Source organism: Bison bison, unplaced genomic scaffold (genome assembly GCF_000754665.1).
Source record: "Bison bison bison isolate TAMUID 2011002044 unplaced genomic scaffold, Bison_UMD1.0 scf7180017864203, whole genome shotgun sequence".
NCBI lineage: Eukaryota > Metazoa > Chordata > Mammalia > Artiodactyla > Bovidae > Bison > Bison bison.
This window is the reverse complement of record NW_011494775.1, coordinates 5,791,037-5,803,299: the sequence shown is the minus strand read 5'-3', so window position 1 is coordinate 5,803,299 and position 12,263 is coordinate 5,791,037. Positions and strand designations below refer to the sequence as shown.

Here is a 12,263-nt window from a genome sequence, read left to right as displayed (position 1 = left end):
CTATGACCAGTGCATTTTCTTGCAAAACTCTATTAGCCTTTGCCCTGCTTCATTCCGTATTCCAAGGCCAAATTTGCCTGTTACTCCAGGTGTTTCTTGACTTCCTACTTTTGCATTCCAGTCCCCTATAATGAAAATAACATCTTTTTTGGGTGTTAGTTCTAAAAGGTCTTGTAGGTCTTCATAGAACCATTCAACTTCAGCTTCTTCAGCTTACTGGTTGGGGCATAGACTTGGATTACTGTGATATTGAATGGTTTGCCCTGGAAACGAACAGAGATCATTCTGTCGTTATTGAGATTGCATCCAAGTACTGCATTTCGAACTCTTTTGTTGACCATGATGGCTACTCCATTTCTTGTGAGGGATTCCTGCCCTCAGTAGTAGATACAATGATCGTCTGAGTTAAATTCACCCAGTCCAGTCCGTTTTAGTTCGCTGATTCCTAGAATGTCAACGTTCACTCTTGCCATCTCCTGTTGGACCACTTCCAATTTGCCTTGATTCACGGACCTGACATTCCAGGTTCCTATTCAATATTGCTCTTTACAGCATCGGACATTGCTTCTATCACCAGTCACATCCACAACTGGGTATTGTTTTCGCTTTGGCTCCATCCCTTCATTCTTTCTGGAGTTATTTCTCCACTGATCTCCAGTAGCATATTGGGCACCTACTGACCTGGGGAAGTTCCTCTTTCAGTATCGTATCATTTTGCCTTTTCATACTGTTAAGTGGTTTGCCATTCCCTTCTCCAGTGGACCACATTCTGTCAGACCTCTGCACCATGACCCGCCTGTCTTAGGTGGCCCCACGGGCATGCCTTAGTTTCATTGAGTTAGACAAGGCTGTGGTCCTAATGTGATTAGATTGACTAGTTTTCTCTGAGTATGGTTTCAGTGTGTCTGTGTTAACATTCCCTGGTAGCTCAGAGGTTAAAGTGTCTGCTTGCAATGCGGGAGACCTGGGTTCGATCCCTTGTTTGGGAAGATCCCCTGGAGAAGGAAATGACAATCTACTCCAGAATTCTTGCCTGGAGAATCCCATGGATGGAGGAGCTTGGTGGGCTACAGTCCACGGGGTCACAAAGAGTCGGACACGACTGAGCGACTTCACCGCTTATTTGGACTTCCCTGGTGGCTCAGATGGTAAAGCATCTGTCTAGAATGTGGGAGATCTGGGTTTAAGCCCTGGGTTGGGAAGATCCCCTGGAGAAGGAAATGGCAAGGCACTCCAGTACTCTTTCCTGGAAATTCCCATGGACAGAGGGGCCTGACTGGCTACAGTCTATGGGGTCACAAAGGGTCGTCACCACTTATTTAGATACTGCTAAATTATTAATGTAAGTAGATGCTCTTCTGAAGTCATTTTACTTATAGGTCTTATATAGTTCATAATGCCTATTTGACAAATGGAGTTTTTAAAAATTCTTATTGTAGTGTGCAATCTTATCGCCTGCTTTCAAAGTCAGAGAATTTTCTATCACTGATGTAGTACCATATTCAATATCTCTGAGATGGAATTCTCCAGCTGAAGAAGGGTCAAGGTAATGTTTTTTTAATGATTTTTGTACTTAACAAGTTAAGTCTTGGTAAATACTCTATTTCAGCTTACACAAATCTCTTATGTTATAGTGCATGAAACAAAGTGATTATTTACTCATCAGAATAAGTTTGTGTCCTTATTAATTTTGTTTATTTGATCCTGCTGAAATAATTGGTGCCTTTTATGTGCCCTGGTGGCTCAGATGGTAAAGAGTCTGCCTGCAGTGCGGGAGATGTGTGCTCGATCCCTGGGTTGGGAAGATCCCCTGGAGAAGGAAATGGCAACCCACTCCAGTGTTCTTTCCTGGAGAATCCCATGGGCGGAGGAGCCTGACAGGCTGCAGTCCCCAGGGTCGCGAAGAGTCGGACACGACTTCACTTTAACTTTTACTTTCATGTGTCGAAGTGTGTGTGTGTGTGTGTTTAAAACTGATACTTTACATAAACACACTTAGATTTTTTGTTTTTCTTAGAAACTCTTATGAACTGGAAATGATGCCAGTTGAGAAGAGTAACTAGAGTTGTATAATAATTACAAAACTAGAATACCTGGGTAAAAGTGTTAGAAATGTCCTAAATTTGTGTTTGTCTTTTTTCCTCCATTCAGTGACTGTGAAGTCTTTTCAAAAAATCATGCTGCTCCTTTCTCTAAAGTACTCACATTTTATAGAAAGGAACCTTTCACTCTTGAGGCTTATTATAGCTCTCCTCAAGATTTGCCTTATCCAGATCCTGCTATAGGTAAGTAAAGAGTTGGGAATTTAAAAAATTGTGTACTTGGGAGAATGGGAATAGCAAAGTAAGTATCATATACTGAAATGTGAGTATTTTAAATCACATGCACAAAAAAACCTTTCAGAATGGGAATAGCAAAGTGAGTATAATATACTGAAATTTGAATACTTTAAATCACATGCACAAAAAAACCTTTCAGTTTTATTATCAGGTTCAGAACCAGCAGGATGGTCATTATTTAATTGGATCTCCTCCTGTGGACCGAAGTTCTTTTTTTTTAAATAAGATTTTTAAAATTAATTTTAATCAGTTAAAAAATTTTTGGCTGCACCATGTGGCCTATTAGTTCTTAGTTCCCTGACCAGGAATCAAACCTGTGCCCTTGACAGGGAAAGCATGATGGAGTCCTGACCATTGGACCACCAAGGAATTCCCTGGGCTGTAGTTCTTGGTTAATGCACATTATTTATTGTTATACTTTGTGCATACTGTGATGCTGGTTACTGAAAGTATTCAATTCTGACCCTAACATAGAGTTAGGTGTACACAGAAAAAGTATTAGCAGATTGTGATAATCAGTCATAGGCTATGGAACCATGTTGTCTTCATTCTTCATTGACTATGAGAAACTTAGTATCTGGAAATAATAACAGTTGAGGAGAGAGAATCTAGAGAGTTAATGATAATTACAGAACTAGAGTACATGCGTAAAGTATTAGGAACATCCTGAATGGCACTTAGAAGCTTAGAAAGTTAACCTACTGCGTTTTCCTCACTTGTAAAACAGAAATAAACATGATAATTAATAGTTTACAGAGTTTTATGACATTAAAAACATGAGCAAAACGCTAGTATAGTAACTGAATCTAGAAATGGCAGTTTCTTAATAAGTGACAATATGGAATCTTTGGGATTTTCAGTAGATGAAAATGTGACCAATCTGTTCTAGGAATTTACTCTGAAGCGACTTAGCAGCAGCAGCAGCATATAAAGATGAATTGGGATAAGGGACTGGAGGGAAGGACATGTTTGAAGAGTTAGGAGATACTTGAGTTCTTAATTGGGAGAAGATGATTAAAAGTTTGGTTATATGTGAAAGAAGGAGAAATCTGATGATGTATTAAGATTCTAAGAGTGCCCACTTTGCTTATTTGAAGTATTGTGCTACTGACCTTTCACTGAGAAATGGACATAACCTGGCAGTATGGGCATATATTTGTGTTTGAATTCATCCTCTTAGGTTATGTGTTCTCTTTTGTCTTTCATACATCCTTAGCTCAGTTCTCAGTTCAGAAAGTCACTCCTCAGTCTGATGGCTCCAGTTCAAAAGTGAAAGTCAAGGTTCGAGTAAATGTCCATGGCATTTTCAGTGTGTCCAGTGCCTCTCTAGTGGAAGTGCACAAGTTTGAGGAAAATGAGGAACCGATGGAAACAGATCAGAATGCAAAGGAGGAAGAGGTAATCTAGATAATTTTATACCATTTTAGGCCATTTATAATGGCTCAGAGGTGACACTTGTCTAGAAATTCTAGCAAATAGGGTGACAGAGCTGCTGAGAGTAGGTTTGCATGCATAGCCCATCATGTGTGAACTAGCACAAAGTATTTATATGGAATTTGTATAGAAATGGGACATAGTCGGCTTCCTCCTTTAGACCATGCGCTTGTCAATTTGAGTTATTCTTGATTCTTTTGTGATTACTGGAGAATGCTGAGTCTCAGTTGATTATTTCCATAGGTAGCATAGAATTCGCACTCATCTGTTGGAGTCATGCACTGGGCCTTGTCCTTATTGTGTGTAAAAATCAAGGCTTTATAAAACTGCATGAACTTATGTTCAGGTCTCATCCCCACAGATTTTGTTAAAGTTGGTCTGGGCTACAGCCCAGGTAGGTGTTGGTTTTAAAAACCTCCGAGGCTATTATAATACGACGTAGGCATTGAAAGCTAGTGTGATTCAGGGTCTCTACAGACATCTTTATTATTGGCAGGCTTTGTTCTTTAAGCACTTCTAAAAGAATTTTCAAGGTGTCCACTTTCCCTAATGCATACAGTGGTTGTACTTTTGAGGATGAAATGTCTGATTTTAAAAACTACTGTAAGAAGAGAGAAATGTGTTCATGAGGAAGCAAGGAGAAACTCATGTTCTCTTCAGATTTTATTGTGTTAAATATTGCCACACTACATACTTCTGAGTACTGCTATGGCTTTATAATGTAGTTCTGTAACCACTCTTTTGTATATAAGGGCAGGCAAATGTTATCTCCATTGTACAGATGTGGTAACTGAGATCCAGAGAGGAAAACTTTTGTGTTCTAAGTATAACATATATGTCATAGCTGGAATTAGAGTCTGGTTTGTCTGATTGCTGGTAATTAGCAGGAATTCCATATCCTGTGATTTTGCCACTGTGTCGTGAAAGTTGCTTTAGTCTTTCGCTAGTATTTCCTAGTTTCAGAATTCGATGTGACCTGTTTTTCAGAAGATGCAAGTGGACCAGGAGGAGCCACATGTTGAAGAGCAACAGCAGCAGACACCAGCAGAAAATAGGGTGGAGTCTGAAGAAATGGAGGTATAAATTGTATTTTACAGTGTGATTTGCTGTCTTTTTACATACATGGTTTTGACCTGACATATTATGTCTTGGAAGGGGATTAGAAATCTTCATTTCTTTGAACAGTCCTTTTTTTTTTTGGTGTTGAAATAGAATTTATTTAGAATAGTTTTTTATTTAAAAAAATCCCCCTAATCTAAAAGTTTGGCTTTCAGCACATATCAGGTTGCTGCCTTATCATATTCAGGCTGCCTTAACAGCCTTTAGAAATATTAAAATTGTAAACATTAATGAAACACTCCGAGTCTTCCTTAAATAATGTATGACAAGTTCCAGTCTAGTACTCTTAAAGGCAAAATTATATCAGTTCTCATAATTTTGACATGTAGTCTTTATAATTTAAGAGATCAATGTAACATTCCCCTAAAGAGCTGTTTATAACACTGTGTATCAGGAAGAGAGAGAATACAGAGGTCTTTCAGTTCTGCCTTGCATAGAGATAAAACTCAATAATATTAACTCCACAATACTTAACAGCCTTTCATAAAACAAGTAACAACTTTCTGCTTTAGTTTCCAAGAAGCCAGAAAACTGATCTCTAAATTTGAAGCTTTACGTCCCTCTGCCTCAAATTCTGAGATGCTCTTTTGATTTACACACCAGTTTTACATGAGGCCGATTGTCCCATTTAAGAATGGTCTGAGTATTGTGATTTTCTTTTTTTAAATAAATATTCAACTGGAAAATCCCTGGGCAAGGCCTTACCAATCAGTATTTTAATATTGAAAATTGAAGTGTTTAACATAATATAAATTCGCTTAGGCCTTGAAGCTTTTAAGTTCCTTTCAGACCAAAAGCTCTCAGTGCAGTGGGGTGAAATTGAGAGCTATGTGGTGGACTTTATTTCCCACTTTGATAAAACTAGATTTCTGCAGATCTTGTAGCTCTGTCATGTCAGTGTAGTTTCAGAGTCTTACTATTTACTATTGTAGTTTTCCAGGTAATTTATAACGGCCCGAGCTATTGATACGTAGCCTAATACAAAAGAAATCGAAAGGAGAAAATTTGAAATCATTTGCTTGAGATTACAGGACTGTATTATTGTTGAAATGTCTGTCTCAAGCAGTGTGAATCTGTTAGCAGTGAGCCTTGGGGTCCTCAGGAAGTCCATGGGAAATAAAAGACCTTGTAAACTTGGCTAAGGTTGTGCAGCACCCATCAGTCCCACTCATGAGACTATGCTGCTAATCCCCTCTCTGCCAGTATATTTGAAGTCTTAAAGCAAGATTTTGTAGTGTGTTTGGAAAGTGTGTTTGGCAAGATGGTCTTTGAACTTTAGTCTGGATGGCATGTGGGAAGAAAGCACTCAGAAGCCCTAGTTTGACTAGTGATTGGTTCATGCTGGTTTCTGAATTGCTGTTACTAATAGTCATCTTACCCATAACTTACTCTTCACTAATAGTGAAACATGATTTTTTCAAATTTTGTCAACTCTTCTGAAACTTATCTTTACCTTGAAATACTGTTCAAAATAATAATATATTGACATACAGTTTGTAGATAATATTGAAATGAATGTGTAACATTTTTGGGTGCATTACAACCTGTTCTTTAACTTTTCAGTTTTCATGTTTAAATTTTGGCATCAGCATTGAAAACAGCTTTTCTTACAAATTATGTATGACATTGCAGGGTATAATCTCACCTCCTAAGGTATTTCTGATTGTGGCATTTAAAAATGTTTGGCAGAGCCTTTAGGAGGCTCAAGTCTGGTACCCATTTTCATGTCGGTTAACAAACTTTAATTAATTTAACTTTGCAAATAATTGTAAAAAGAGAAAATAATGGACAGAGGAAATCATGCTGACAGATGCTTTAGTGTCTTGTAGGCCTTTTCGGAGGTGAAGACCTGTTGTTGCCTGGGTTGGGGGCAGCAGTGGGGGAGAGAAATACTTATTTTTCTTTGTTCTTGAAGGTGGGGGAGGAGAAAGGAGTGAGGTGGGCCTGACCTTTCCTCCTCCCCCCATCAGGCCTTAGAGGTGTGGGAAGTTTCATGGAGTTATTTAGGTTCCTTTCGTGAGGTGGCTTGGGAACTGACACCTTTTGTAGTATTGTTTTTAAAGGAAATAAAATACAAATGATAACATAAATTTCAGCTCTGACGTAAGATTTGGACAGGAGGTGGGGAAATGACTTTGAAATCTTGCCTCATGTCATAGAGAAGATTATATTCCAGATTATTTGAAAGTTACAGATGAAGAATTAAAAACAGCTGGAATGGGACTTCCCTGATGGTCCAGTGGTTAAAAATCTGCCAGTGCAGACATGGGTTTGATCCCTGGTCCAAGAGGATTCCATATGCCACAGATCACACAGCTAAGCCTGTGCACCACAACTACTGAGCTTGCTGCTCTGTAATAAGAGGAGCACCTCAGTGAGAAGCCTTGCACCACAACTAGAGACAGGCTGTGTGTAGCTGCAATGAAGGCCCAGCGCAGCCAAAAGGAAATAAATATTAAAAAAAAAAAGCTGGAATGAATATTTTTCTAATCTGTGAATCAGCAGGAGCTTTGAAAGCATGAAAGCAGTGAAAGTAATCACAAAGGGAAAGATGGATGGGTTAAAAAATAAAAGCTTGCATAGACTAATAAAAGATTAGAAAAAATCTAGAAGAGTCAATCACTGGGGGGAAAAATCACAAAGATCCCAAGAGAATGGTGAATGAAATATGACTAGGCAATTTGGAGGAGTAAATATACCTTATAAATGTGTAAGAAAAGGTTATTGCCCCAATGAAAATAATAGATCACGGCAAATGAATTCTTCTTTGTGGCCAGGGTACAGCGAAATGGACTCTCTTACTCCTTGTGAGAATCGAAATAGGTATAGATACTCTGGAAGTCATCTTATTGCTGTATTTCTGATCCTTAAAAATTTCATTACCCTCTCCCTACTCATTTCCTATGCATGTTTGTATGTTTAGATAAGAGTGGAAGAAAATTAGAGAATATTTAATTGTAATGGTATGTTGATGGTGGGGTTATGGGAGTTTATGTGTGTGTGTATGTATGTATATGTGTATATGTGTGTACAAATCAGTAGTAAGTATAATCACACTGTGATACAATCAGTCTCCAGAACTTCTTTCATCTGTCTAACCAAAATTCATTTCTTCTATTCGTTCTTTCCCCATCCTCTGGGAACCACCATTACTTTTTATCTCTATGGATTTGACTATTCATATATTTCTAACTTTGCAGGTATTATAAGAAAACAAACTTAAGTTAGTAAAAAAGCAAAACCAACCTTTGAAACATGACCCATTTGGAAGCTGGAGTCTGTATGTGTGTACTTAATGATTTCTCTTATTTTAGACCTCTCAAGCTGGATCAAAAGACAAAAAGATGGACCAACCACCTCAAGCCAAGAAGGCAAAAGTGAAGACCAGTACTGTGGACCTGCCAATTGAGAATCAGCTCTTATGGCAGATAGACAGAGAGATGCTCAACTTGTACATTGAAAATGAGGTGGTTATTTTAAGTCTGCTAGAGCAATAAGCTAGAACAGTAATGTGACCATAGTGTTCAAATGTGTCTAGTGACCTTTATGCATTGTGTGGGGTTTGGGAATAATTGAACGTTTTGGGGTATTGGAGGACAAGTTTAGTAGATCCCAAGATACATCATCAAAATTGTTTTATGGTGATACGTCTGTTGCTAAAAACTCTCTTACGAAATCTCTTAATATTTCGGGGAGGTATCATTCATGTTTTTGGGTGTGTGAGTTTGGTTGTTCACTAGAGATTGGGATGTTTGAGGCCAGGGTCAGGGAAGTCGATCAGTGGGAGAACTCAGAGTAGCCTTAATGTTCTGTTTATTAGTTTCTGTTACCAGTCAGTATGTAACTCTGGTTATGGTGAGTGATGCAGTGTTTGGGACCTTGGGGCACAATTATTCAATTAATTGTTGTCTTTGAGGTTTCTTATGATAGGTACATTGGGTCTTAGAATAGTTTTATAGAACCTTTAGCATCTATACTATATGAATAATTTTTATTTTTCCTGGGTATGTAATACAAGCAGGTTATACCCACCTTGTGACAGTGAGCTAATAGTTTCTTTTACTTCTTGTCCTAGCATTTTCCTTATTTTTACTTTTGAGTTTCAGCATCTTGCTATTTCTTCTGTTGCTCTTTTTTTCCTAAGCATACCCACGAAACTCTTACTTGATCGTCATAATTTACTGAGGACTAATGCCTCTAGCTCTTTTCTCGGATGATTTGCAGAACTAAAAGGATTTTGGGAAGAAGGCTTCGCTTAACTTTTATTACTATATTACTTAATGGTTAAGAGGAAATTGTCTCAGTTTTTTGAATGTCTGACTACTGTTCACAGGGTAAGATGATCATGCAGGATAAACTAGAGAAAGAGAGGAATGATGCTAAGAATGCAGTAGAAGAATATGTGTACGAAATGAGAGACAAGCTGAGTGGTGAATATGAGAAGTTTGTGAGTGAAGATGTAAGTATGTGCCGCCGTGTGTCTGCTCATTTTGTGTCTTCTGGGAGGATCCTTAAATGTACTTACAAGTGATGTTTTGCATCTGTAGGTATACAGTAAAATGATTAAAAATATTTTTTGGGGGGGCAGTTTTATATTTTTTTTTTTATATAGTATTGGTGGAGTGTTTCCTAAAGGTTAGTCTTTGTGCATCACTTTTTTTTGGTGTGTCACTTTTTGATACACTTGCATGCTATAATTTACCTAGGATTTTTCTTTAAAAAAAGCTCACTTTTCTCCTGATGCTTATTTTAACTCACTTGTTAGAAAAAGATTTACGTATAATTGACATATCATTTTAGTTGTTTCAGATGTGCAGCATAATGATTAGATGTTTATATACGTTGTAAAATGATTACCATCAGAAGTCTAAACATCTATCACTACACGTACTTGATTTTTTTTCTTGTGATGAGAACTTTTAAGATTTATTCTCTTAGTTGCTTTCAATACAGTGTTATTTACTCTTAACACACTTATTTTTAAATATACTTTTTAATTCTGAAATTTTCAAACATATCCAAATGTCTCCTACAGTGGAGAAAATAATGTAATAAACCCCCTTGTACCTATAAAACAAAATAAGATTGTGTCAGTCTTGTTTCCTATATCCCCATCTCCCAACTACCTCATGTTTTAATGAAAATCCAGATGTATCATGGTCTGTGACTGTTTCTTTATTCCTGAATCAACTAATTTTTGATCGACTTAATTGTGCAATTGTTTCCTTCATCTTTAGGACCGTAACAATTTTACCTTGAAACTAGAAGATACTGAAAATTGGTTGTATGAGGATGGAGAAGACCAGCCAAAGCAAGTTTACGTGGATAAATTGGCTGAATTAAAAGTAAGTGATTCTTGAAAGCGAAATGTTGTACTTTGCATGGAGAACACCTCAAAATTCTAATTCTCATGTTAAATGAAGGCAGGTTGAAAGTGATTGAAAAGCTATACTTTTTATCACTTAGTTTCACTTTTTTTTTTTAACTTGATGGTAACAAAACAATTTTTCTGAAAATTGAGTTCAGACATAAAATGTTTCACTGAATTGGAGCTTGAATGTGTTCTTAATGTCAAGAAATTGAAAGACTAACAGGATGTATTCCTGTCCTCTAACAGGCAGTGGCAGTGCAGTTGGAGCAGGGCTGTGTATATACAGCTTCGATTCTCAATAGAGCAGAAGTGACTGGTTTTGTATGTAAAGAAGTGATAGTTACACTTCAGAGTTAAAAGTCCAAAGAATTATTTAAAAAGTTGAGGCCTCTTGTTTGGAAAAAGATGCAAGTACACAAGAACTTTTTCCATTTCTGTGGTTATTTAGTTTCTTGCTAAACTATTCCATTGTTGACTAACCTTTGGAATGGAATTGCTCAGGGACAGTAAGCACATGCAGTTGCCTGTCATTCTGGCAAGAATGTTAAGGGTCTCCAGTGAGATCCTGCTCATTGAGTTTTTTTATTTACTTTTTTTTTAATGGGACTTGTTTAACACATGGAAGGAGACAGAATAATAGCTTCAGCTGTTGTCAGCTTATATCCAGTTTTGGTCCATATCTGCTCCTTTCCACTTCCAGTTATTCTTAAGCAAGTCTCTTAGGTTATATTTAACCCCAGAATATATCAATGTGTATTTAAAAGAAAATATAACCTTATGCTGTACCATTATCACATGTGTAAAAATTCCTTAACATCACTATTAATATCACCATATGTTCAGTCAGTTTTGAGGTTCCAGTTGTTTCATAAATTATGTTTTAGCTTCTTTGACTCAGGATCCAAATAGGGCCCATACACTGTGTTGATATATCTCTTAAATCTGTATCCGTAGTTCTCCTTCCATCAGTTTCTCTTTCTTTACTTAGTTGATGAAAAAACTGAATCATTTGTCCTGGAGAATTTATTCCCAGTCTATATTTTACTCCTTTTCACCCCTGTGGTGTTTTATCTTATTGGTAAATTTATGGTTAGAGCTGGAGGCTTTGTAAGATACAGATTTAAACATTTTTGGCAAGTGTACTTCCTATCCAGTGTTTTATATCACTGTCAGGAGGCATCTCATTTTTGGTTGTCTCCCCAGTGTATTTTGAGAACTAGGGTTCAGGTGACAAGTTGAAGTGGCTCCACATGGAACAGAATTGATGTATATTCTAATGAAGCCTGAGGATACTATTTCGACCGTCTGGGGAAAAATATTCAACTTCTTATATATAGAACACAGAGATTAAATGAATTTTAATTCATAATCAATCTTAGTAGAAAAATACTGCTTTTGTTAGTTTAAACTCCCCTGTGAAGAATTTGTATATTCTCTCTTCTAATAAGAATCTAGGTCAGCCTATTAAGATGCGATTCCAGGAATCTGAAGAAAGACCAAAATTATTTGACGAACTAGGGAAACAAATCCAACAGTATATGAAAGTAATCAGCTCTTTCAAAAACAAGGTACCTTTTCTTTTTTTCCTCTTCCCTACTAATGTTTTGGTAGAATTCTGAGACATTTTCATAGCAGTTTTTTCTGTTATTTAATAACATTGTTTTCTTTTTGGATGTTAATGTCGTATAATATTTTATTTAACCTTATTAACAACTGGGATTTGCTGCTTCTCTTTAGTAAGGAGACTCAGTAATTGAGCAGTATTACTCAGTTTCCTTTTCTTGTTATGAAATGTTTCATTAGTGACTTAACTTGCTCTAGTCTGGTCTTAGAACACATTAGACAAATAATTTAGTTTGTAGGACTGTTTCAACAATAAACTATGGGTATCATTTTCTTGAGTACTATATGATACTCCAAAATATATTATATCATTAAATCTACACAGTACGTTTATGAAATAGGTGGTTTAATCCTTACCCAGGTTACTCTTGGGGGAG

The 12,263-nt window shown here is 37.0% G+C and overlaps 1 protein-coding gene across 1 annotated transcript in view; it reads left to right on the top strand.

Moving 5' to 3' along the window:
* HSPA4 (heat shock 70kDa protein 4) overlaps window positions 1–12,263 on the top strand; it is a 54,689-nt gene that overhangs the window by 38,643 nt on the left and 3,783 nt on the right. Inside the window, exons 10-17 of the mRNA XM_010844524.1 lie at window positions 1,440–1,546; window positions 2,152–2,285; window positions 3,556–3,737; window positions 4,761–4,850; window positions 8,207–8,359; window positions 9,226–9,351; window positions 10,130–10,237; window positions 11,712–11,831. Of these exons, the coding sequence (XP_010842826.1) occupies window positions 1,440–1,546; window positions 2,152–2,285; window positions 3,556–3,737; window positions 4,761–4,850; window positions 8,207–8,359; window positions 9,226–9,351; window positions 10,130–10,237; window positions 11,712–11,831 (1,020 nt within the window). The remainder of the gene's footprint in view (window positions 1–1,439; window positions 1,547–2,151; window positions 2,286–3,555; window positions 3,738–4,760; window positions 4,851–8,206; window positions 8,360–9,225; window positions 9,352–10,129; window positions 10,238–11,711; window positions 11,832–12,263) is intronic.